At 37.7% G+C, this 24,262-nt stretch overlaps 1 protein-coding gene across 2 annotated transcripts in view; it reads left to right on the top strand.

Annotated features, from left to right (window-relative positions):
• LOC307120364 (uncharacterized protein) overlaps window positions 1–22,033 on the top strand; it is a 30,787-nt gene extending 8,754 nt beyond the window's left edge. Inside the window, exons 3-6 of one of the 2 annotated variants that reach the window (XM_079807377.1) lie at window positions 12,341–12,682; window positions 12,904–13,020; window positions 13,136–13,164; window positions 19,280–22,033. In XM_079807377.1, coding sequence (XP_079663503.1) covers window positions 12,341–12,682; window positions 12,904–13,020; window positions 13,136–13,164; window positions 19,280–19,372 — 581 coding nt within the window. In that variant the 3' untranslated portion in view covers window positions 19,373–22,033. Of the gene's footprint in view, window positions 1–12,325; window positions 12,683–12,903; window positions 13,021–13,135; window positions 13,165–19,279 lie in introns of both variants that reach the window. The other variant, XM_079807376.1, reaches the window with a different exon arrangement.
• The last annotated feature ends 2,229 nt before the right edge of the window (window positions 22,034–24,262 follow it).

Below are 24,262 nucleotides of genomic sequence, written 5' to 3'. Positions count from 1 at the left end.
AATTGCTGTTTTTGCTTATAACTTTTGAACCGTTTGTCCAAAAATCAAAAAAGTGGTCTCGTTAGATTCAAGACGGCATGCCGAGTCGTCTGATATTCAATTTTACCATATCGGCCATTTTGCTTGTCGGCCATTTTGAATTTTGTCAAAAAATGCTATATTTTACAAATGCATTAGTGTATTGTTACTAAACTCGGTATGTTACTTCCATGCCATGCCCTGAAGGTACTCAAAAAGTTTTAGGGCAGTGCCACCTTGTGGTCAAAAGATATAACAAACTTGACAAAAATGCTAATAACTTTTGATTAAATTAGCCTAGTATATTGAAACTGGTCATAATAGAGTCATTGGCTGATGCCGATTCAATTGCACCCTATGATGTCATTTTCGGTCATGATAATTTCCCCGCCATTTTTAATTTTCCAAAAAACCTACTTTTGCAAACTCGTCCTAGACGGTTTGTCCGATTTGCACAGAAATTGAACCATATCATCTTCAGACCATGCTGACAAAAAATCTTGCAAATCAAGTTGATTTGTCAAATCGTTTTTGATAAACGCGCACACAAATTTTGCGTAGCAGTTGCAAAAACACTCATAAGCCTATATCTCCACAACGCTGTATCGTATTCAAACCAATCTTGGTATATGTCATCACCAGCATGACCTGAGGCAACATGCAGCGTTTCGGCGCAGCACCACGTACTGGTCCGGAGATACAAAAAATGGCTATTTTTGCTTATAACTTTTGAACTGTTTGTCCAAAATTCATGTCTTCCGCACCATGCTTTGAAGGTACTCAAAAAGTTTTGGGGCAGTGCCACCTTGTGGTCAGAGGTTATAACAAAATTTACAAACATGCTAATAACTTTTGATTAAATTAGCCTAGTTTAATGAAACTGGTCATAATACAGTCATTGGCTCATGCCGAGAACATAGATACTAATTTTGCCATATTTGGTCAAACATATTTGGTCAAACTTTGTTCCCATTATCTGTGATATCAGTTCCACCTTCCACTGAAGATCACATCAGCTGCACAGTGTTTAAAGACTCCATGTGTGTCAGAGAAGACACTAGTGTATACCCTCACCAGTCAGCACTTACACTACAGTCAGGCCCGGATTAAGAACATGTAGTGCCATGGGGCTATGACAAACCCAATGGCCCCCATAGTAGCCGATCTTGGTGCCACAACGTTTTCTACCACAGAAATAATTTGTATTTTTAAAAAACAAAATCTTCAAAGCACAGAGAAACAATGAGTATATACTGTCTGAATTTTCTATTTTAATATCAAGTATATATAAATGTTCCAGGCTGCAACAAATTAACAGCATAAACACATTAACTCCAGATATGAGGTCAAAGCAGTGCCGTCGCAAGGGCTGTGCCAAGTGTGTGACCGCACAGGGCCTCGCGCAAAGACGACAGCTGACTTGATGATGTAAAGCCAATAGTTAAAGTTCATGTTTTTGTCCTTCAAAATACTATAAAACATAGCTAAAAGTGTGTATTGTGATGCCTTATTATTCTGCTTGTTAAAAATGTATTATGCAGTAACTTGCAATAGCCTATTTCTCTGTGCGTGAGACTGTATGTGTGACGGTGATTTAATGCGCATATATGTCAGTCAGCGCGGCAGCGCACGTCAAGTTCATAGAGCTTTATTCCCAGTCCATTTTTCAGATTTTGGCCGCGTCTGAAATGGGTTAAACCATAGATATTACCTAAGAAGTTCAAGTAAATACGCTAGAAATGCGCGCTCATTCAAGGATGCATATTTATTGCATGGACGGAGAAAGCACAGACGTCTGCATTTCATTTGTACGCACAAAAGGTTTTTTATTTAACACTATTAAAGTTAAATAAGCATAACCTAACTATTAGCTACTCACCTGTCGGAGCATCAGTGAGACCAATGGCACCGCAGAACGAGTAAAGCCTACTCTATCTCTAGACGTTTTAAACGTTTTTAAATCTGAAAACTGCAAAAAGCAACAAAATTGTCAGACATCCATTTAGCGCATGTTCACAGAGGAAATACTGAAAAACAGCGCTGGTCCTCTCAATACTGTCTGTTTATTTTACAGACTGAGAAATCGATTCTGATGATTCAGTGAGAGAGCAGTCCAAACGAATTCAAGTGGATTCAGGCTGTTTTGCAAACACGTTTGACCCATTCATAATTTAGAACATAATTTTAGCGTCAAAATGTGCCTAGTTCAGTTACACAGTTTAACTTCTTGAACCTGCTGCTAAACTGAATATACGATTTTAAATATCCACATAAACAACAAATTGTTCGTCACTGTAGCAACAGTAGACCCCCGTTAATATACCCCCGGGCCTCGCACATCACGTTCGCACAGGGCCTCGCACCCCCCTTGCGACGGGCCTGGGTCAAAGCAAACAGGTTTCCAGAAAAAGCAACAACTTCTGTGCATGCAACTGCCTTAAGGAGTTTTAAAACCTGTGAGGTCCCAAATTTGAGGTATTTTTGGGGGTTTGGTGGGCATGGTCCCCCAAGAAAATTAATTTCTATGCTCTATATATGTGCATTTTAAGATGTTTGAAGGCTAAAAAAAAATAAAATAATAAATAGCTTTCAAAACCAGGTTAGTGGGCAGTAGATTTTCTGTCATACCTGCTCTCTCCTCATTTCATCACTCCTTCTTTTTCTCTCAGTCTCCTTCTCTTGCCCGGTCTCTTCCCCTCCTAAAGCTGAGCTCTGGCTGATAGTCTTTTCAATGTTTAATATTTCTATCCTAAAACAGCTGTCAAATATGAAATGTTTAGTTTAGCTACTTGCAGTTTACTGAAGTGTCGCACGACTCGCGCAGCAGCTTCTGTGTACATAAAGCACTCTATTGATAAATTATTTCACAACATTTATTATGTACAGCTCGGAAAAATACAGAGGTCCGGACCTCGGAGACCTTAAGTCATACATGGGCAATATACGGCCCGGGCCGCATAGTCAATCCGGCCCCCGCGATGCGCTCGATGTGCTGGCAATTTGGATGAAAGTTGAATTTTTGTATTCAGGATTACAAATGAAATGTTTAAGCTTTTGATCGCTATGGTCGCATATATGGGATTTTTACTTCTGTGCCCCTGAGAGTACGGTCCCACATGGTATTTAGAATGTTCAGTGACGTCGCATGACTGCCGGATTCAAACTGTGCTGTTGCGCGTTGGTTGGCGCTGAGCCAGAGACGGACGAGCTCAGCCTCAGCCTCAGCGCTGTCATATATCACAACTATGCAGTTTTTGTTCAACCTCATAATGTTTATTTTAGGTTTCAGACATTTCAATACACATAAGCACGAGTAAAACAATACATTTAGAGTTTGTAAAATACACACTGATGTCTGTGGAAGCAGCAATAACAATCTATTCCAATATAATTTTTCCGAAGTGATATTATATCAGACAAACATGGAAGTAACTATTAAGTCTACTCTATTCTTGTCACAGTTCACCGGCCACTTTCTTGCACGTATTTCGGGAGAAACTGATGACCCTGATTCTCGGAATAAAAGCGATGCATCTGTAATACAGTGTTATTGTGGGTGCGGTGTCACGTGACAAATGACGCATCACCATGGAAACATTAAGGGGGAACAATCTAAAATAGGAACCGCCTTGAAAAAACTCACTCGGGACGCTGGCTTATCTTTTTATTAAGCTAGTTATCAGTGTGTATTGATCATTGATGGTATAAAGTTAAACAACATTGTTCAGTTTCATGTTGCTATTTCTTATGCATGTCCTGTAGATGGTGATGATGATACAGATTACAGCTACATCAAATTTACATTTTGTGAGACGCATAGGACTATTCCATGTTGTTCTTTCTTTCAAGCAAACATACGTGTGATGAAGTTGATCTGCACTTAAATTGTGTTCTATTTTATAAAAGATTTAAACAACATATGTTAAAAAAAGAAATTACAAAAAAAGGAATAATAACAAGTGAAATAAGCTGAATATGTTTTTCATTCAGTGATGAAGTCATCCCCAATTAAATTTGATAATTCCAAGCCAGATTGCCTGAAGTCTGTATGTTAATGTAACCTGCACACATACATTTGCAGTTTTGTTAATAGTTTTCGATCTTGAATAGCTACAGCTGGTATGAATGACAGTTGAACAATATGCAGGGTAGTGTAAATTAATCCTTTTAAGTAAATCCAGTTATTGTAACCTTAGAGTAGCCTATGTCAGACAGGCCTAGCAAAAATATATATCAGACCTTGAAATAGGCTGGTAAAAGTCAAAGTAACTGTAGCCTTATACATATCTGCATTTAATTAATTTGTACGATTTAATCATGTAACTATGTTTAATTGCAATTGTCCAAAGTGTGGCCCTCCGTTTACTTTGCCAAAGTAACTGTGGCCCTCAGACTAAAACTGTTGCCCACCCCTGCCTTAAAGGGTTAGTTCACCCAAAAATGAAAATTCTGTCATTAATTACTCACCCTCATGTCGTTGGACACCCGTAAGACCTCCGTTCATATTCGGAACACAAATGAAGATATTTTAGTTGAAAGCTGATGGCTGAGAAAGGCTTCACACAGGCCTCCATTGGCATTCAGTACATTGACACTTCCAAGATCCATGAAAGGCACTTAAAACGTCGTTACAAAGTCTATCTCACCACAGTGGCTCTACAATAATCATACAATGCGACGACAATAGTTTTTGTGCGCAAAAAAAAATCAAAATAACACCTTTATCCAACTTGTTCTTGTCTTCCGTGTGCGCCTCCACGACGCATGCGCGAGAATATGACGTAGCGCCGGTGTTCGGGAATCGATGAAATACACACTTAAGCCCCATTTTGAGCACTACGCCGAGACCTAAAGCACGATCAATGTAGAATCCAACAGCTTAGACACGCGCGTCTTCCTCTGCTCGTAAACAAATCGCTTCTGGGTCATATGTCCGAACGCCGGATCTGCGTCATATTCTCGCGCATGCGTCGTGGAGGCGCACACGGAAGTCGAGAACAAGTTGGATAAAGGTGTTATTTTGATTTTTTTTTGCGCACAAAAACTATTGTCGTCGCATTGTATGATTATTGTAGAGCCACTGTGGTGAGATAGACTTTGTAACGACGTTTTAAGTGCCTTTCATGGATCTTGGAAGTGTCAATGTACTGAATGCCAATGGAGGCCTGTCTGAAGCCTTTCTCAGCCATCAGCTTTCAACTAAAATATCTTCATTTGTGTTCCGAATATGAACGGAGGTCTTACGGGTGTCCAACGACATGAGGGTGAGTAATTAATGACAGAATTTTCATTTTTGGGTGAACTAACCCTTTAAGTTATAGCTGACTACGCCCATCGTGTAGGCTATAGTTTACCTCAACACTTCAGTTTACATGGTTGGAGCTTTCTCCAGTAGCAGTATTAACATTAAGTGACATGACATCGGACGCACAGAAGCCAATGGCACATGTCACTATGTGTATTTGCACATCCGGTCTTCATTGGCATGTGCCAGTGGATAGTGGCATGTGCCACTGACATTATCACGACACACTACACTGACATGACACCTGACTGACACAGAGTCGCGGAACATGTCGCCGTGTGTCGTGACACCTCCAGTAGTGACTGACAGATTATTCGAGCACCTATACTGACGTAATTGTGACACAAAATCCTAAATAAATAGCATCATTTTGTGATATTTTAAATATCAATTAAACGCATTAAAGGCAGTAATATTTTGTCAAACTTGTTTGTGTCACGTCTGTAGCCTATTTGATTGGCATGTGCCACTGAATGTATTGTAATATACGTCACAAACTGCCCATTCTAGGAAAGACACAAAATAAATCAATAAAATAAAAACAAAATAAAATAAATAAATATCATGGGTCACCACAAATAACGCATTAACAGTCGCGTCCGTTACTGTAAACCTTCATTTTTGCTTAATGCTGCACGGACACATGCCAGTGCCAGTAGGTGTCAGTGTAAGTGAGTAACACTGGCCAGCGCAAGATTCTCATTGTGGCTTTAATATTTCAAGATAAGTCCATCCAAAAAAAGTGTAAAAAAAAATAATTATTAAAAATAATTTGTTAGGCTACGTATCTGAAAAGGATATACATACCGAGCTACTAGCAGTATTCTTTATTTTTACAAGCGCAAAAAAAGTTCTCAGTGCATTTTAAAATTAAACGTTTTGGTCACGCAGGATCTTCCTTAGTAGTTTTAATAAATAAATGTTTGACCAATAAATAAAATAAAAAATTTTGAAGCCTACAAATTAACTGTGTGCATATGTTACATCATTTTTCATACATTATACATTATACGAGGTGCCCAACACAAAGAGATGTCAGTTTTAGTAACACAGGCCAACTGGCATGTGCCAGTGTATAGTGGCATGTGTCACTAAAACGTGTGATGTGCCAATGATTGCGTCATGTGACACTTGCATAACAATTTGCTTTATGCTGTCAAACATATGATTTATTACAGCACTGAGTTAATGTGTACAACATTACTATACATGATTCGATGAAAAACATTTTTTTTTTTAAATATTAAAGCCACAATGAGAATCTTGCGCTGGCTAGTGTTACTCACTTACACTGACACCTACTGGCATGTGTCCGTGCAGCATTAAGCAAAAATGAAGGTTTACAGTAACCAGGGGCGTAAATCACGGGGGGGACGGGGGGGACAGGACCCCCCCAATCTGAGGGCTGGCCCCCCCTAAAAACCATGCTGAGTATTGTAAATAATATAATGATATATACTTAAAATAAATGTGTAAGTAGTAAAACAATACAAAAGCAAACGGGACAAAAAATGCGTTTAAGTTTAGAAACATTTTGAGTCCCCCCTCCCCCTTGCCCCACAGTGGTTTGATCCACCGCGCACCTCAACTAACGATACATAGAACATAAAAAACTACCACAAGTTTGGGGAGAGAACAAAGCTCTTCAGACAGCAGTTGTGAAACTCCAGTAAGCTGTCAATGCTATATTATTAACTTTAAACATCAGATGAAGTGACTCTTTTCTCTTTAATACAGATTAGGCAAAACCCTGTTAGCATCACTTGCCCACCGCGGCACCGCCCCGGGCCACCGTTGTTTTCATTTTTATAGTAATAAAATAATTTTGTTTAGTTAGAGAACAGACACAACAATTAAAAACTAAACGAGTCTGCATACAGCACGAGCCCAACGAGAGTCAGATTTCATTCATCACTAGAGCAAACAGCTGACAGACAAGATGATCGCGGAAGTTTTGGTTTCAAAGCGAAATGTAAAAGTGCCTATTTAAGGGAGTGTGTCATTGTACTGTTTTCTTGCTGTGTTTTTCATTAAGAATAATAGACTAATGAACCCATAATTCAAGCAACCCACCCTCGAATTGGCGCTAATTCTAAACCTAAAGTATATGCGCACGGCGCTCTGTCAGATCTGTGTTGGGTTTTGCTCAATATGATAATAAGTGGCAGATCAGACTTGCTGCAGTTGAATATCTAAAGATCTGAATATCATAGTATAAAATACTATGTGGAGGATGCAAGATAATTTTAAATAATATGACTGTGTGGTGAACCTTACTCATATTTAAACAACTATTGCTTTGTGTTGTTGGTCAGATAAAATGACAGAGAAAAGAAAAACGGACATTAGATCATTTTTCAGTGCACCAAAACGCCAAATAAGCACAATTATTTTTATTTTTTTATTTTTTGTGGTACACATATCCTTACAAGTACGATTTTGGCTATATTATTTGTGTCCCCTTCAAAAATTGCTCTTGAGAAATTTCATGTTTATCGTCCCCCCCTACTGTTAGATAAAATTTACGCCCCTGACAGTAACGGCCGCGACTGTTAATGCGTTATTTGTAGTGACAGATGATATATTTATTTCGTTTTTCCTAGAATGGCCAGTTTGTGACGTATATTACAATACATTCAGTGGCACATGCCAATCAAATACAGACGTGACACAAACAAGTTTGAAAAAATATTACTGCCTTTAATGCGTTTAATTGATATTTAAAATATCACAAAATGATGCTATTTATTTAGGATTTTGTGTCACAATTACGTCAGTATAGGTGCTCGAATAATCTGTCACTACTGGAGGTGTCACGACACACGGCGACATGTTCCGCGACTCTGTGTCAGTCAGGTGTCATGTCAGTGTAGTGTGTCGTGATAATGTCAGTGGCACATGCCACTATCCACTGGCACATGCCAATGAAGACCGGATGTGCAAATACACATAGTGACATGTGCCATTGGCTTCTGTGCGTCCGATGTCATGTCACTTAATGTTAATACTGCCTCTCGCTTTTCAGTCTGGTTCAGCTAGTTTCGCCACAGAGTCTTTACTGTACACATAATGTTGGGCTTGTATCAAATTAAAATGGATAAAGCGACTGCCTGGCGCTCGTTATGACTTCAATAGAGCGGCGAAAGCGCTGAACGAGTTCGTCAGCGCTGTGCGTAAGACGATCCAGCTGCTCTTGCGCTGCGACTGCTGGCTTTTGAGTTTCCCATGCACTCGCTCCAGTAGCGTAAATAACAGCGCTTAATATGTGGGGGCGTGGTGTGGTTTGGCGAGCGGCCCAACAGGAAAACTTTAGGTGCTCCTGATTGATTGTCAATCATTTCCTCTGCCAATCACGGGTAGGGTTGCCACCTTCAGTGTGGCAAAATAAGGGACACTCATTCACGCACTTTAAAGGGATAGTTCACCCAAAATGAAAATTCTGCCATAATTTACTCGCCCTCATGATGTTCCAAACCTGTATGAGTTTCTTTGTTCTGCTGAACACAAAAGAAGATATTTTGAAGAAAGTTTGTACCCAGGCTGCTTTGGGGGCACCATTGACTTCCATAGTAGGAATGAATATTCCTATGTGTTCAACATAACAAAGAAATGTATACATATTTGGAACAACTTGAGGATGAGTAAATGATGACCGAATTTTCATTTTGGGGTGAACTGTCCCTTTAAGCAGTCAGAAACTGTAATCACTTTTTTTTATTTGAATTTTTTTTATTTTATTATTAATTTAGGCTATAAATTATGACTATATTATCATGTAATTATTTGTCCCATTTTTATCTAAATATTTTTTTAAATGTCATAAACTTAATTTGACAGGATTATTTATTATGTATGATTAATATAGCCTAGCAAAATTACAAATTATATTAATAATAACATTTATTAGGCTATATTAATTAACCTGTCTAAAAATTATAATTCTGTTTGCCAAGCTCTGATAATGTATGGAATATTATATTAATATATTATCCATTAAAAAAAAACTATAGGCCTATACCTTTAGAAGCACAGATATGTCTGTCAGCCAGTGTTGCCAAGTCCGCGGTTTTCCCACGGAATTGGGCTACTTCAACACTGTTGCCACGGGCTGTTTATCATGTCCGCGGGTTGAAGCGACCCCAATTATGTGATATTAAGCCCCGGGAATGCAAATTTTACCGGAGAAGCCCCCCTGAAACACGATTGGGCTTGTTTTGGGCTAGTTTTGAGTAGCAATTGTGCGGGTTTTGTTGTTAAAACCTGGCAACCCTGCTGTCAGTGCTGCTGCTTTAAGTCAGACAGTCTGAGACACTGAAATGCTTCTCAATAATAATAATTTTAAATAATAATATAAAAATGTTATATATTGTATATGTATATGAGAATGTATAATACTATAGACACAGCCACTTGACTGAGCGATTTATTTGTGATGGAATAATTACTTTATATAATTTTATTTTTATTGGTTGACACACATGTTGTACAGTTAATCTGAGCCGTGCATTAAGTGATGACGGATATTATGGGAGTGGCTTGATGCAGCGCAAGAGAGGATAATTTGATCTTGACCCATACGAAACTTGAATACTGTCACGTTACAAATCTGCTTCAAACTGAATTAAAATTTAAATTACAACATTGAAATAAAAATGTAAAGGGTGTACAAATACTGTATAAAATCGTGAATATAAATAATTGGTAATCATGTTAAAAAATTTTTTTTAAAAAACATTTATCTATTACAACTTTTATGTTGGTTTGGTCGTTTGGCTGTTTCTTTATAAAGGTCCAGAAATTCGTGGGTTTTTTTTGTGTAATTTGTCAAGTTTTTTGCCAGGTGGCTTTTTAATTATATGATGTCATTACGTTGCTGTCTTGACGCCAGCCAATCGCTGCATTGTTGATCGTGGTTTCAAGAACGCGCAGTGATCTTAGATCATTTAATCCAGATATTTTAATCCAATCCACAAATTCGTTTGAAGAACCAAATTAGCCAGAGATCAGTTATCACGATTAAAAGATCTGGGATCTGTCAAATCATCTTAGATGTATTAAGCGAGGTACGAAGCTTTCAGTTTAACACAGAAAGAATAAAGCAGTTACTTTTTTGCCCATTCTTCTTTGAATTGTCAGTTTTTTTATTAACTTACATCATTCATTGTCTTTTGTGTAGCAGAATAATCCATCGTGTCATCGCGTTCGTGATCAGATTGTATCAGTGTAGCCAAATCAGTGCACATTTCATTTGAAGAAGACGTGATGAAATAAGCGCGCATACACGCTTCTGGAAGATGTTCAGAGCACTAGAGTATATGAAATATGTCCATTAAAAACTTAAACACGCTCAAAATGTGTTATGATCCATGTGGAGAACGCTGTTAATCTCATCACGTCTCTCTCTCTCTCTCTCTCTCTCTCTCTCTCTCTCTCTCTCTCTCTCTCTCTCTCTCTCTCTCTCTCTCTCTCTCTCTCTCTCTCTCTCTCTCTCTCTCTCTCTCGTACACGCCCGCATTAACTATATTCGTTCCGCAACTATAGGCACATTATTATATATATATATATATATATATATATATATATATATATATATATATATATATATATATATATATATATATATATATATATATATATATATATATATATTATAATAGGCCTAAGTATTCAACGCAAGGGCTATAGATACAACATAAGCCTGCCAATGTAAACCTCTGAAAATATTATTTCACATAATTATGTCACAGTCGAGCCCTGAATACAACGGAGCAGCAACAGACGCTTCGGCCTAAAATGCTCAGATCACGAAATCACACAGCCAGTTACCAACACACTAGTCTGACCTAGGGTTGCCACCTTTAGTGTGGCCAAATAAGGGACACCCATTCATTTATTTCTAAAGAACTCTTTAGAGCCTATTTGGTGCACTTTAAAGGGATAGTTCACCCAAAATGAAAATTCTGCCATAATTTACTCGCCCTCATGATGTCCAAACCTGTATGAGTTTCTTTGTTCTGCTGAACACAAAAGAAGATATTTAGAAGAAAGTTTGTACCCAGGCTGCTTTGGGGGCACCATTGACTTCCATAGTAATCTTCCTGTGTGTTCAACATAACAAAGAAATGTATACATGTTTGGAACAACTTGAGGGTGAGAAAATGATGACAGAATTTTCATTTTTGGGTGAACTGTCCCTTTAAGCAGTCATTCGGAACCACTAATCACTTTTTTGACAATTCTGAAATTCAAAATTGTTAATTTTTGTATTAATTTACTTAAATTTTGACTGTTATTATGTAATTATCACAGTCTCGTTTCAGGATGCGACTCGGAACGTGGATGTTTAGGGAGCAAAAAACGATCCATTTTGGTGTAACGTTATTTTACTTTGCTAAAACTCGCTATCAAAAACAAGCTGAAATGAGTTAAGGTCAGAGGTTTGCGGGCGCCGAGGCCATTGGCCAAAGAAGATCACCTGTTTGGGCCTCATGTTATTTTAGACTAAAATATATATAATTTTAAATTATTATTTAATTCCTATTTTAAAAACATGAAAAAGAATATTCAAACATGACATTAAAATATAAATATAAAAAAATTACAGACATTTCTTGGGGGTGCTGGGTAGGTGCTATGGCTATTATAGGGGGAGCTGCAGCACCACCTAGCCCCACCCCCCCCCCCCCCCCCCCCCCCCGGCGCTACCACTGACCGGTATTGCGGTATCATCAAAATTCATATCATAACAAAAATAAATACCGGTATTCGGTATGAACCGGTATACCGCCCAGCACTACATAAACCTATTGTAATAAATGTCACATTTACCTGTGCCCTTCAATGTATGTAATAAAAATTATTTTGGCCCAGTCAGACCGATTCAGATTTTTACTTACCCTGTCAAAAAAATGTTTTTGACCCATGTAACCTTGCAAACAGTGCTTTAAGGTAGGTTTGATTTTCAGGGGAAAAAAAATATTATTTACCAACATCCTCAATCAGCTGTTTGTGCTTCAGATGATCCTGCTGCTGAACATGAAATGAAGATGGTGAAGGGGGGAGAATCTGTCACTTTATATCCTGGTGTAGTAAAAAATCCAAATGATGTGATTACGTGGTATTTTAATGAGATTCTCATCGCTGAAATCACGGGAGATCAGAGTCAGATCTGTACAGATGATCAGTGTATAGATGGCGATGAAGGATTCAGAGACAGACTAAAGCTGGATCATCAGACTGGATCTCTGACCATCACAAACACCAGAACCACAGACACTGGACTCTATAAACTACAGATCAACAGCAGCAGAATCAGCTTCAGTATTAGAAGGATTGAGAACTTCACTGTTACCGTCTCTGGTGAGTATAATGTTGTCAGTCGCACATGCACAAAATCAGCTTTCCTGTGAGCACTGATGTTTCCTGTTGAGCTCAAAGTGCTTTGATGTCGTTGTGGTTCCTGTTCCTCAAAAACTATGTATCAGTTAAATCAGTACCACTGATGAACAAAACAGAAAGGTGTAAATATCAGTCAAAAACATCAGTAAAATATATATGGTTGTCTCTCTTTATTGTTCCAGGTTCAGGTCTGTCTTCAGGTGCTGTAGCAGGAATATGTGTTGTTGTTCTGGTGGTGGTGGCTGCTGCAGCTGCTGCTGCTGGTATGATTTACTATCGCAAACATCAAGCAATGAGTTGTGAGTATACAGCTGATTTTACAAAATATATGATAAAAGATATGAAAATGTGTTTTGGTTGTAATTGGCCAAAGTCTTCTGTGTTTATTTGAGTTTGTCATTATTGTTCAAACAGGCAGCGAGAAGCCGCAGCTTTCTAATCAGGTAATATAAAACCATCCTGATCTCTCAGATCTGAAAGTAGTGTGTGACTGTTTGTGTTTTACTTAAAGGGGTGGTAAACCACGATTTCACTATTCTAACTTTAGCTAGCGTGTAATGTTGCTGCTTGAGCATAAACAACATCTGCAAAGTTACAACGTTCAAAGTTTAAAGCAAAGGGAGATATTTGCTTTTAAAGAAATCAGTTTCTAAGAACTACAGCAAACGGCCAGTAGGCGACTACACACATTCCTCCAGGGTTGGTGACATCAACAGGCTCAATATTTACATAAACCCCTCCTCCGAGAATATTAAATAAGGGGGGGTGAGGCCATTTTGTATCGCGGCGCTGTTGTGGTATAGTTAGGCTGGAGTGTTGTTGCCGCGATGCAGAGGAAACGCTGTTATTTTCATCCGGATTGCAGGTCTGGGGTACTTGCTCTGTTCAGCCTTCCTTGGGACGGGGGTGCGTTGCAGAGCGTTTAACATACAGCATGTTATATGCACGTGTGTATGAGACAGCGGGGAACAGGCGCGTGCGGAGCCGCTGCACATCTCACGGAGGAAAACTTCCACCATCTTCGCGAATTCAATACCGGATTTGCACAAACGTCAGCTGCGTGAAAAAAACACTGCCAGTGTGTGGATGCACGACGCGCGCGCTGCACATTTCTCTGAGGAAAACTTCCACCATCTTCGCGAGTTCAATGCAGAATATGCACAACGGCTTGTCCTGAAAGCTGGATTTACAAACAGAAGCTGTTTACGGGCCACAACCTGTAAGTCTGATTTATTTTTCATCGATGTGTTTTCCTGTAATAGGTTGTAGCAAGGAAGTAAACAGATGACAACACTGTTCAGCAAACCACTCTGTTAAATGCTCATTCATACTTAACGTTATCCGACGAACACCTAACGTTACAAACACTAATGTTAAAATCTCAACAGCGAACTTGGCATTAGTGTAAATGATTCTTTGATTAGAGCTTTTATGTATTGTTTATCTACAGGCATGCTAAACATGGTTCTGTGTGTGATTTGGCTAACTTACTAGTAAAGCCAGTGTTTAGTGTTCGTTTTGGGTTAATAGTTCTTGCGACAGATATTTGGCTATAATCGTTCTAAAAATACAAAAGTTAAAGTGCCATTCAGTAGCGATCATTATAGATCCCCAGTCTTTACTCTTGAGGACTGAACAGGTTCTGCTCGATCATCTTCACTAAAATGTTCTGGGTCTGATTCGAGCTCAGATTGGTATGTTTTTATTGACGCAATGGTTTCTAATACTGACCAAAGCACAGTCTACCGGTAAAGGGAAGGGGCGTGACGTTTCCGACAAACGTGCACTGCGGTTAGCGAATCACAACACACTGGGCCAGCTAACCAATCTGAGCCCACTGCGTATTTTTGAGGGACTGGCTTCATACAACCCGGAAAGCATCAGACCGTTTTACAAGGAGGGACAGAGCAGTGTAGAATAAAGGTCAAATATATGAAAAATAAGGCCATTTTTTTAAAACGAAGCATGAACACATGTTACAGTGCACCCCACAAACACAGTCAAGCCTTCAAAAGAATGTGTTTTACCACCCCTTAAAGAAAAGTAAAATAAATATATTTTATATTTTTTTATATTTTATATTTATTTTATTCATTTATATTTTAAAATAATTATTATCCTCCTTGGACCCACGAATAGACTTTTGTCCACTGTAGTGGACATTATATTTTAGGGAATTTCTCTGACATCATACATGTCACAGTCTGGATGTCCTTTAAAGAGCACATTCGGGGCTTTGCAGAGATAATAAATGTTTGGAGGTTTCACCAGGGGCACGTTCAAAGCTCAAACCGGTGCGCAACGTTTTGCTACGGTTTCCGGTTGAACGTCATGTTTCCTGGAAACGGTGTGCAACGGTGTGCAACGGGTTTGAGATGCGTTTGATCTCGTTTGGTGGGTGTGTCAAAAATGACAGCCCAATCAGCGGCAAAATGTATATAAACCACGCAGTATTAAAGAAACAGCTCACACAATGGAAGTAAAGTTGTTTAATGTGTCCGCTGGTATTAGAAGACATGATTGTCGTAAGAGTTTAATATATATATATATGTATATATATATATATATATATATATATATATATATATATATATATATATATATATATATATATGTATATATATATATATTTATATATATATATTTATATATATATATAATCAACATGATGATGTATTTATTTATATCTTTAGCTTAATTGCAAGGCAAGTTTATTTATATACCAAATTTCATATATGGTAATTGCTTGACATAAAGTGAGAAAGAAAATACAAGCTATTAAAAAAGTAAGAACTAGAAATAAAATGATTTAAGTTAGAATTGATTACCAGGAGATGAAAAAGGTTCATTAAATGTGATTGGGGTGTTTTCATTTATTCTGGATGGCAAGGGAAGTGATAGCATGTATTTTGCAGTATTAAACACGTATTTATATCGATTTCATCAGGCTCCGAAAATTCCACAAAAAGAACACAAAGAATGGCCTTCTCGGCTGCCATAGTTACAACTCTTGCGTCAACAGAACAGGGTGTTCAACGCAGCACCGTTTCCGTTTAAAAAACGTTTTGCAACGTTTTGTCGGGGCTGAACGCAGCCCAGGACTCCAATCTCTTGGTCTTTAAAAATGGCTGATATTAATGTTTAGCACTCTTATGGAAATATGATAATATTTTTTAATAAAAAATTAAATCTGATTAATTTTCAAAATGTTTGTTATAAATCAACATCTCAGGAAAATGTTATGGGGTTTCTGATCAAAATATGACTTTCTGTTACAAAACAGGGCATTGATTTCATAAATGACCACTGTAGAGGACGCCAGGGCTGCGTTCAGCCCCGACAAAACGTTGCAAAACGTTTTTTAAACGGAAACGGTGCTGTGTTGAACACCCTGTTCTGTTGACGCAAGAGTTGTAACTATGGCAGCCGAGAAGGCCATTCTTTGTGTTCTTTTTGAGTAATTTTCGGAGCCTGATGAAATCGATATAAATACGTGTTTAATACTGCAAAATACATGCAATCACTGCCCTTGCCGTCCAGAATAAAAGACAACATCCCAATCCCATTTAATGAACCTTTTTCATCTCCTGGTAATCAATTCTAACTTAAATCATTTTATTTCTAGTTTTTTAATAGCTTGTATTTTCTTTCTCACTTTATGTCAAGCACTTAATTATATATGAATTTTGGTATATAAATAAATTTGCCTTGCAATGAAGCTAAAGATATAAATAAACACATTATCATGTTGATTATATATATATATATATATATATATATATATATATATATATATATATATATATATATATATATATATATATATATATATATATATATATATATATATATATATATTACTTTAAAACTCTTACGACAATCATGTCTTCTACCTTCAATTGTGTATACCGAGCTGCAGTGGACCCATTTGTAAACATCTTTACTTGGACCCATTGTGTGAGCTGTCTCTTTAATACCGCGTGGTTTATATACATGTTGCTGCTGATTGGGCTGACATATTTGACACACCCACCAAACGAGAAAAAACGCATCTCAAATCCGTTGCACACCGTTTCCAGGAAACATGACGTTCAACCGGAAACCGTAGCAAAACGTTGCGCACCGGTTTGAGCTTTGAACGTGCCCCAGGATTTAAATCTTGTTTATCAGGCATTCTGGAGACATAAGTGAATAGGGAATGAAATTACATATCAATATTCCTATGAAATATGAGATATTATTATGAAAATGTTGCCAATTATTACTCCCATTATTACACTTCTATTTTCATCACATGCTGCACCAAGAACACATTAATATACAAATTAGATGCAGCGTATAGATATATTGTATTGAATGGGAAAATCCAAGTATGGTCATTTTACCCTCATATTTCATAAAGTAAAATGGTATATCAATGCATTCCGTTATATCTTTCATAACATAGTTCAGAATCATCTTTAAACAAAGTTTGTTTAAAAAAAAATCCTGAAACCTAAAAATTGATTGGTGAATTAAAAATAAATGCCATTGTTTTTGCCTATACATGCAATTTCATGTCATTTTATTTTTTAAACAACTCAGTCCTGGTGTCAACTACAGAGGACATATCATAACATATGAATAAAATATAATTTTTCAAAAATGTTTTTTTTTATTTTATTTGTTTCTTATGCTCTAAACAATGTAATGATATGAAAAAATACTAAATTCAAAACACTTTTTTTTTCTGGGTCCCAGGAGGATTTATACTGCTTTGGGTCAGGTTGTAAGATAAATGTTTCCTTTTTGTCCTTATTGTTTATCACCACCAAAGCAGATCTTCACAGTTGAGGCAGTACAAAAATCAACCTTTGAATAAACTAAATGATAATAAAATAATAATTAAAATAATATAAAAACAAAAAGTTCATCTAGAGAGCAAGTGTCTTGTTAGTTCTTGCCTGTATAGGTCAAGCATTTTAGATGAAGATGACAGTTTATTGTTTTTCAGTTATTTACTTAGAAATTCTTCATGAATAGTTTCATATTATTTAAATAAAAAAGTATCAGACATTGATTTTCAAACGTTGTACTACTTTAGTACAGTATTATGCAGGGCCGTGCAGAGAGTTCGTCAGGGGCAGGGGCTCAAATGTAAAAAAGGGGCAATATATAAATTATATATATATATATCCTTATGCTCATCAAGCCTGCATTTATTTAATCAAAAATACAGAAAAAACAGTAGTCTAATATTGTGAAATATTATTATATATACTTTTTAACTTTTTATTAATCAAAGAATCTTGAAAAGAGTATCGCAGTTTCCATCATTGACATTAAATCCTCATATTAGAATGATTTCTGAAGGATCATGTGACACTGAAGAGTGGAGTAATGATGCTGAAAATACAGCTGTGATCACAGGAATAAACTATATTTTAAATTATTTTAAAATTGAAAAACATTTTTTTTTATATATTTCGCAATATTGCTGTTTTTTTAATCAAATAAATGCAGGCTTGATGAACATAAGAGACTTCTTTCATAATGCTACATAATATTAAAAAATGGTAATAAGTCCTTTCCTTTCATGTAACCATTTCGCCAGCCTACACTTCGCTTAATAGGCCTGTAGGTGCCGGTGGCACTTGGGTTTTGTTAACTTTGATAGTTTCATGAAATAGTAAACGGTGTATCAATACAATATACATAAATACAAGTGAATTCAACACTACTTACCATTAATGCGACGTTTGCTGCTGTGGTTTTGTGCAGGGATTTGTTTGTTGTCAGTTAAAATCCATTTTGTCAGTGATGCAATTTATAAAATTAGACAAACCGCAGGAAATCGTTCCACAAACGTTAGTTCGTCTGTCCATGTAATTTTCAACCGATTTATGAATAAGAATAGAAAATTACCGTTTCACATCGCCCAATGGAATTTGAACTTGCTTTGCCAGATCACGATTGGTTGGTGTATATACATGACAAACGGGCATTGGTGAATTGTGTAATACTTTAAAATATATAGCTAATATATAGATTTGTAATTAAATCAACACATTAGCTCTGATTATGGATGAAAAAAAAAACATTGGCTTACTTTTTTCCCGCGAGGCCACACACTCTCTGAAAGGACCATATTTGGCTCGAGAGCCGCTTCCGAACCGTGGAAAATCAGCTGTCAATCAAAACGCACGCGACCCATAGCAACGCGTTACGGCAACGCCTCAACAGAAATTGTCCGACTTTTGAGCCGTTCGTTACTATTGTATACATTGTCATGTTATAATAATTACATTTATTTAGTTTTATTGACCACGATATTATCATTGATATTTGTCTGAGAGGGGCACTTTTGATTCATTTTGAAAAAGGGCAGGGGCTCGAGCACCCAAAGCCCCCCCCTCTGCACGTGCCTGGTATTATGTCAAATATTCAGGAAAATTAAACCACCCCAGATTCCTAAAAAAAAAAACAATTCTATGTTGTTGTTTTTTTTTCAGTTTGTGTGACTGAATCTTCAATCCTGTTAATTTATTTTACCTTTTGTGAATCTGTTTTCTCTTACAGTCGAATGGTGGACTATACTCATCCGTTAGTCAGAATGGGGATCCTGCTATTGTGACATCCCAGCGCATAATGACGGGGATAATAAAAGATTAGGCTATTAGTAGGCCTACTCCTCATTGAAAATGCTTTGAAAACATTTAGGTCTGTTATACAATTAATTATAGGCCTATAATTAATATTATTAACAGTCTATACTATTTCCGAATGCTGAAGTGATCGATGAAAATTAAGAGCAGCTTTATTTCAAGCACAAACTTTGAAACAAACACATTAAACCTTGTTTTTATTTCTACTTTTAACAATATCTTGCTTTAACCTTGCATTTCACATGAGGAAAAATATTATAATAGAATATTATCACTGTGTGTAAGAGCCAATTGTATGTCAATAATTTGTATATTAATTTTGTTTGCTTGGTGTTGATTTTGCAAGTAATAACGGAAAGTATCATTTTTGTAACTTTCTTTGAGCGGCATTTCTGATATTTCCTGTATTATGATGTATAATTTCTGTTCTGTTTCTTTAATGGTGTCGTGGCAAAACATTTACTATCGCCGCATTACTGAATAAGAGACAAAACCTTGCCCAATTGTCTTAATGAAGATTTAATATCTTGCAAGAAATGAGTCACAGTCATACAGCCATCTTCAATGTCTGCAGAGTGCACTAACTAGACATAACAGCACTCAGCTTTTTATCAGTTTCCCAAACAAAGTCACTCCTCCTGTAAATTTCCACACATGACAAGAAAAGCAGCACTTGCTCAAATCCCAAGTGTGCTGTTCATTTTAACTCTGATCCCTACGTTTAGGCCATCCTGACCCCTGAGTAGAAGGTGTTCTCTATATTCTGTATATGACCTTTTACCCATTAAGCTGGTTCTGTATGATTATATGCAAATCAATTAACATTTCATGTGCAATCAGGGGCGTAAATTTTATCTAACAGTAGGGGGGGACGATAAACATGAAATTTCTCAAGAGCAATTTTTGAAGGGGACACAAATAATATAGCCAAAATCGTACTTGTAAGGATATGTGTACCACAAAAAATAAAAAAATAAAAATAATTGTGCTTATTTGGCGTTTTGGTGCACTGAAAAATGATCTAATGTCCGTTTTTCTTTTCTCTGTCATTTTATCTGACCAACAACACAAAGCAATAGTTGTTTAAATATGAGTAAGGTTCACCACACAGTCATATTATTTAAAATTATCTTGCATCCTCCACATAGTATTTTATACTATGATATTCAGATCTTTAGATATTCAACTGCAGCAAGTCTGATCTGCCACTTATTATCATATTGAGCAAAACCCAACACAGATCTGACAGAGCGCCGTGCGCATATACTTTAGGTTTAGAATTAGCGCCAATTCGAGGGTGGGTTGCTTGAATTATGGGTTCATTAGTCTATTATTCTTAATGAAAAACACAGCAAGAAAACAGTACAATGACACACTCCCTTAAATAGGCACTTTTACATTTCGCTTTGAAACCAAAACTTCCGCGATCATCTTGTCTGTCAGCTGTTTGCTCTAGTGATGAATGAAATCTGACTCTCGTTGGGCTCGTGCTGTATGCAGACTCGTTTAGTTTTTAATTGTTGTGTCTGTTCTCTAACTAAACAAAATTATTTTATTACTATAAAAATGAAAACAACGGTGGCCCGGGGCGGTGCCGCGGTGGGCAAGTGATGCTAACAGGGTTTTGCCTAATCTGTATTAAAGAGAAAAGAGTCACTTCATCTGATGTTTAAAGTTAATAATATAGCATTGACAGCTTACTGGAGTTTCACAACTGCTGTCTGAAGAGCTTTGTTCTCTCCCCAAACTTGTGGTAGTTTTTTATGTTCTATGTATCGTTAGTTGAGGTGCGCGGTGGATCAAACCACTGTGGGGCAAGGGGGAGGGGGGACTCAAAATGTTTCTAAACTTAAACGCATTTTTTGTCCCGTTTGCTTTTGTATTGTTTTACTACTTACACATTTATTTTAAGTATATATCATTATATTATTTACAATACTCAGCATGGTTTTTAGGGGGGGCCAGCCCTCAGATTGGGGGGGTCCTGTCCCCCCCGTCCCCCCCGTGATTTACGCCCCTGTGTGCAATGTTTAATGTATAGCTATGATCAGGGGATTGACAATCTGTGCGTTCTGGAAAAGTCCAGAACGGCCGTCGGCAAAAAAAATAATAATAACGCAATATGAACAGCCAACAGCAGGGCGACTAATACGATCACTTATGTGCTGCTACGTGAAAAAAAAAAAAATGAGGAAGAAGAGTCGGCCTACTAGCCAGTTTGTGATTGGTCCCCGAATTTCCAGAATCAAATCGCCGGCAGAATGGCTAGCAGAAAACGTACGGAGAAAGGTGGATGGGAAAAAGTTAAAGAAAAGAGGGCCAAGTCTCTCGAGACTGATGCAGCAAAGTGTAAAAAGCTCACAGGTATGTGTATTCGTTTTAACCGAATCGGCACGGGCGTCACGGCTCGGTGCAGGAATTTACACGGAGAATACACAATAAATAAAATTTGCGCGAAAATTAATGTAATGCGGAACGACTGTTAGAGAGAGACGTGATGTGTGTGAGAGAGGCGCGGGTGCGATGCCGCGATCGAACAGTGGAAACATAAAAACAATACATACTCCGTAATTTTGTTCATACATGATCATCATTCAAACTGCAAAGTGTTTGCTTATATTTGTGTACACTCGCAATAAAACAAAACATTGTGCTTTTGTCAAACTGTAAACTCTTGTCAAACTGTTACCTACAACTGTCATCTAACCAAAATCTCTCTCTCTCGCTCACACACACACACACACACACACACACACACACACACACACACACACACACACACACACACACACACACACACACACACACACACACACACACACAGTTTAAAAGTAAAAAAATATATATATCCAACCCCATTTAAAAACAGTCTGTGGGTGTCATCTTTTGGACATTCATCATTGTATTGCATTGGTTTTGATTTCTTTCATTCACTTATATGAGAGGTTGTAGTGAGCTCACATTTTCTGCTAGAATGAAGAAGGTATTGAATTAAATGGGAAAACACCAGGCATGCATTGCTACCACAAACGTGCTAACATACAAGGAAGGGGGCTAAATAATTGACTACATTTTTGTTTAACCAAAAAATCCTAGCTTGCACTTTCTGTCTGTCTTCCATCAGAGTGCAGTTTTTCCTTGTCTTTCATATTTGTGTTTATTATTGTGGAATTGGCAAAGACCTGGTGGTTGTTTGTGAAAGCTTCACAGACAAAATTAATAGGGCCTAGCCATTTTCATAATTTCACAGCCTTAATATAAATCAAAGTGTAATATGACATTGACAAAATATTAAATAGGTTATTCAATGCTAATTCTTTAACACAAAGCAACACATAGCATCAATAAAAGCTAATAAACTATTTTTAAAATATTTTTTTTTATTCAGGTTGAAGATAGTTGCAGTACAAAAGATGACAGGGAGAGTGCAGGGAAGTGCGAGGATGTCCCAGGATGCTCTACATCACAATATTTCAAACGGCCCAAGTCCGATAGTCACAGCCTGAAACAATTTTTTGCAAACCACCCTCAGTAAAAGCCTAAAAACCTGTCTCTACAGAGAGTGTTCAGTTGTAAAGATGGTACCAACCGCAAATGGCTCACATAATGTGAGGCGAATCACACGTTATATTGTACAGTTTGTTTAGCATTTGCCAAGCCAGGTGAAACAAATCCCTTCATAAGTGGAATACCTTGTCTGATAGTCTGACAATATTGTGGCATAGTACATCCTGGCTAGTGTCTGTTGCGCACGGCTAGGGGGGAATGGCCGGATGATGGGCCTATTTGGGAGAAAGTCCAGGGCTGTTTTTTAGCCCCAGTCCGTCCCTGGCTATGATTAAATTTTCCCATAACAATGGTTACGCGCACTTGTTGTTGCAGTAGATTAAACTTGAACAGATTCGGGCATAGGAGAAAAGGGAGAAACCGTTTTCTTACCATCTGTCATTTATGGATAAAAGTTGTTTTAATGTTTATGGTAACACAAGATAAATGTTTAATAAATGTAATATCAAAGGATACAGGAAACAACAGGATATACATTTTACTTGATTACAGATTTTTGACTGACTTTTTCCACATTTTCCCAGCCACTATAATACAAGTGAAGTTAACCTAGGATTTTGCATCTACACTGTGTGATAGATATGATTCTCGTCCAATTTAATGTTTTATTTGGTCAGTCAAACAAGACTAAACAAGAGTTTAGTAAGTGCTTTTAACAACAATTTCCTGCCATAAGGTTACCTATAAGGAGCCTATATAAACACTGTTCCCTTTCAGTCAGTACACTATGAGTTACGTCAGTTACTGACGAAATGGGGGTTTCGCTTAGAAGCCAATCGCCTTTGAGATCTACAAAACGAGCCAATGGCATGAAAATGCCATGGGTCTGCAGAATTTGCATAATGCAACCCCGACCCACCGCGTGGGTATAAAGGCCGTCGCATTGCACACTCGCATTATGTTAACCTGCTTCAGAGCTGAGTATCACAAGCTTGAGCGTTGTATATCTCTTCAAGACGAGCTTCTCTCCAGAGTGTTGGTGTGATGGCGCGTTCCAGCGAGTTCCGCATTCCTGTCGGTCTGTGCAGTGATCCGCACAGCGTGTGTGTTCTCCCTGGGCGCTTCAGCATTTCTGCAGAGTATAACTCCTCTCTAAAAGAGCTGCACGTGGCACATCCTTTTCAAGATGTCTCGCCCGTGCTCTGTTCCTGGGTGTGGGAGACTGGTTAGTCCATTTGACGGGCACGACAGAACACTTCAACCTGGCGTGGTGACCCTAAGCACCCGTCCAAAGCCTGTAGGTTTATATCTACTCTGGTGGCGAAGACCTACAGAGCCGCAGGACAAGCCGTGTCCGCCCTGCATGCTATGGCCATCCTTCAGGTCTACC

The sequence above is a fragment of the Gobio gobio genome (genome assembly GCF_949357685.1).
Source record: "Gobio gobio genome assembly, chromosome: 24".
NCBI lineage: Eukaryota > Metazoa > Chordata > Actinopteri > Cypriniformes > Gobionidae > Gobio > Gobio gobio.
This window is presented reverse-complemented; position numbering and strand designations above follow the sequence as displayed.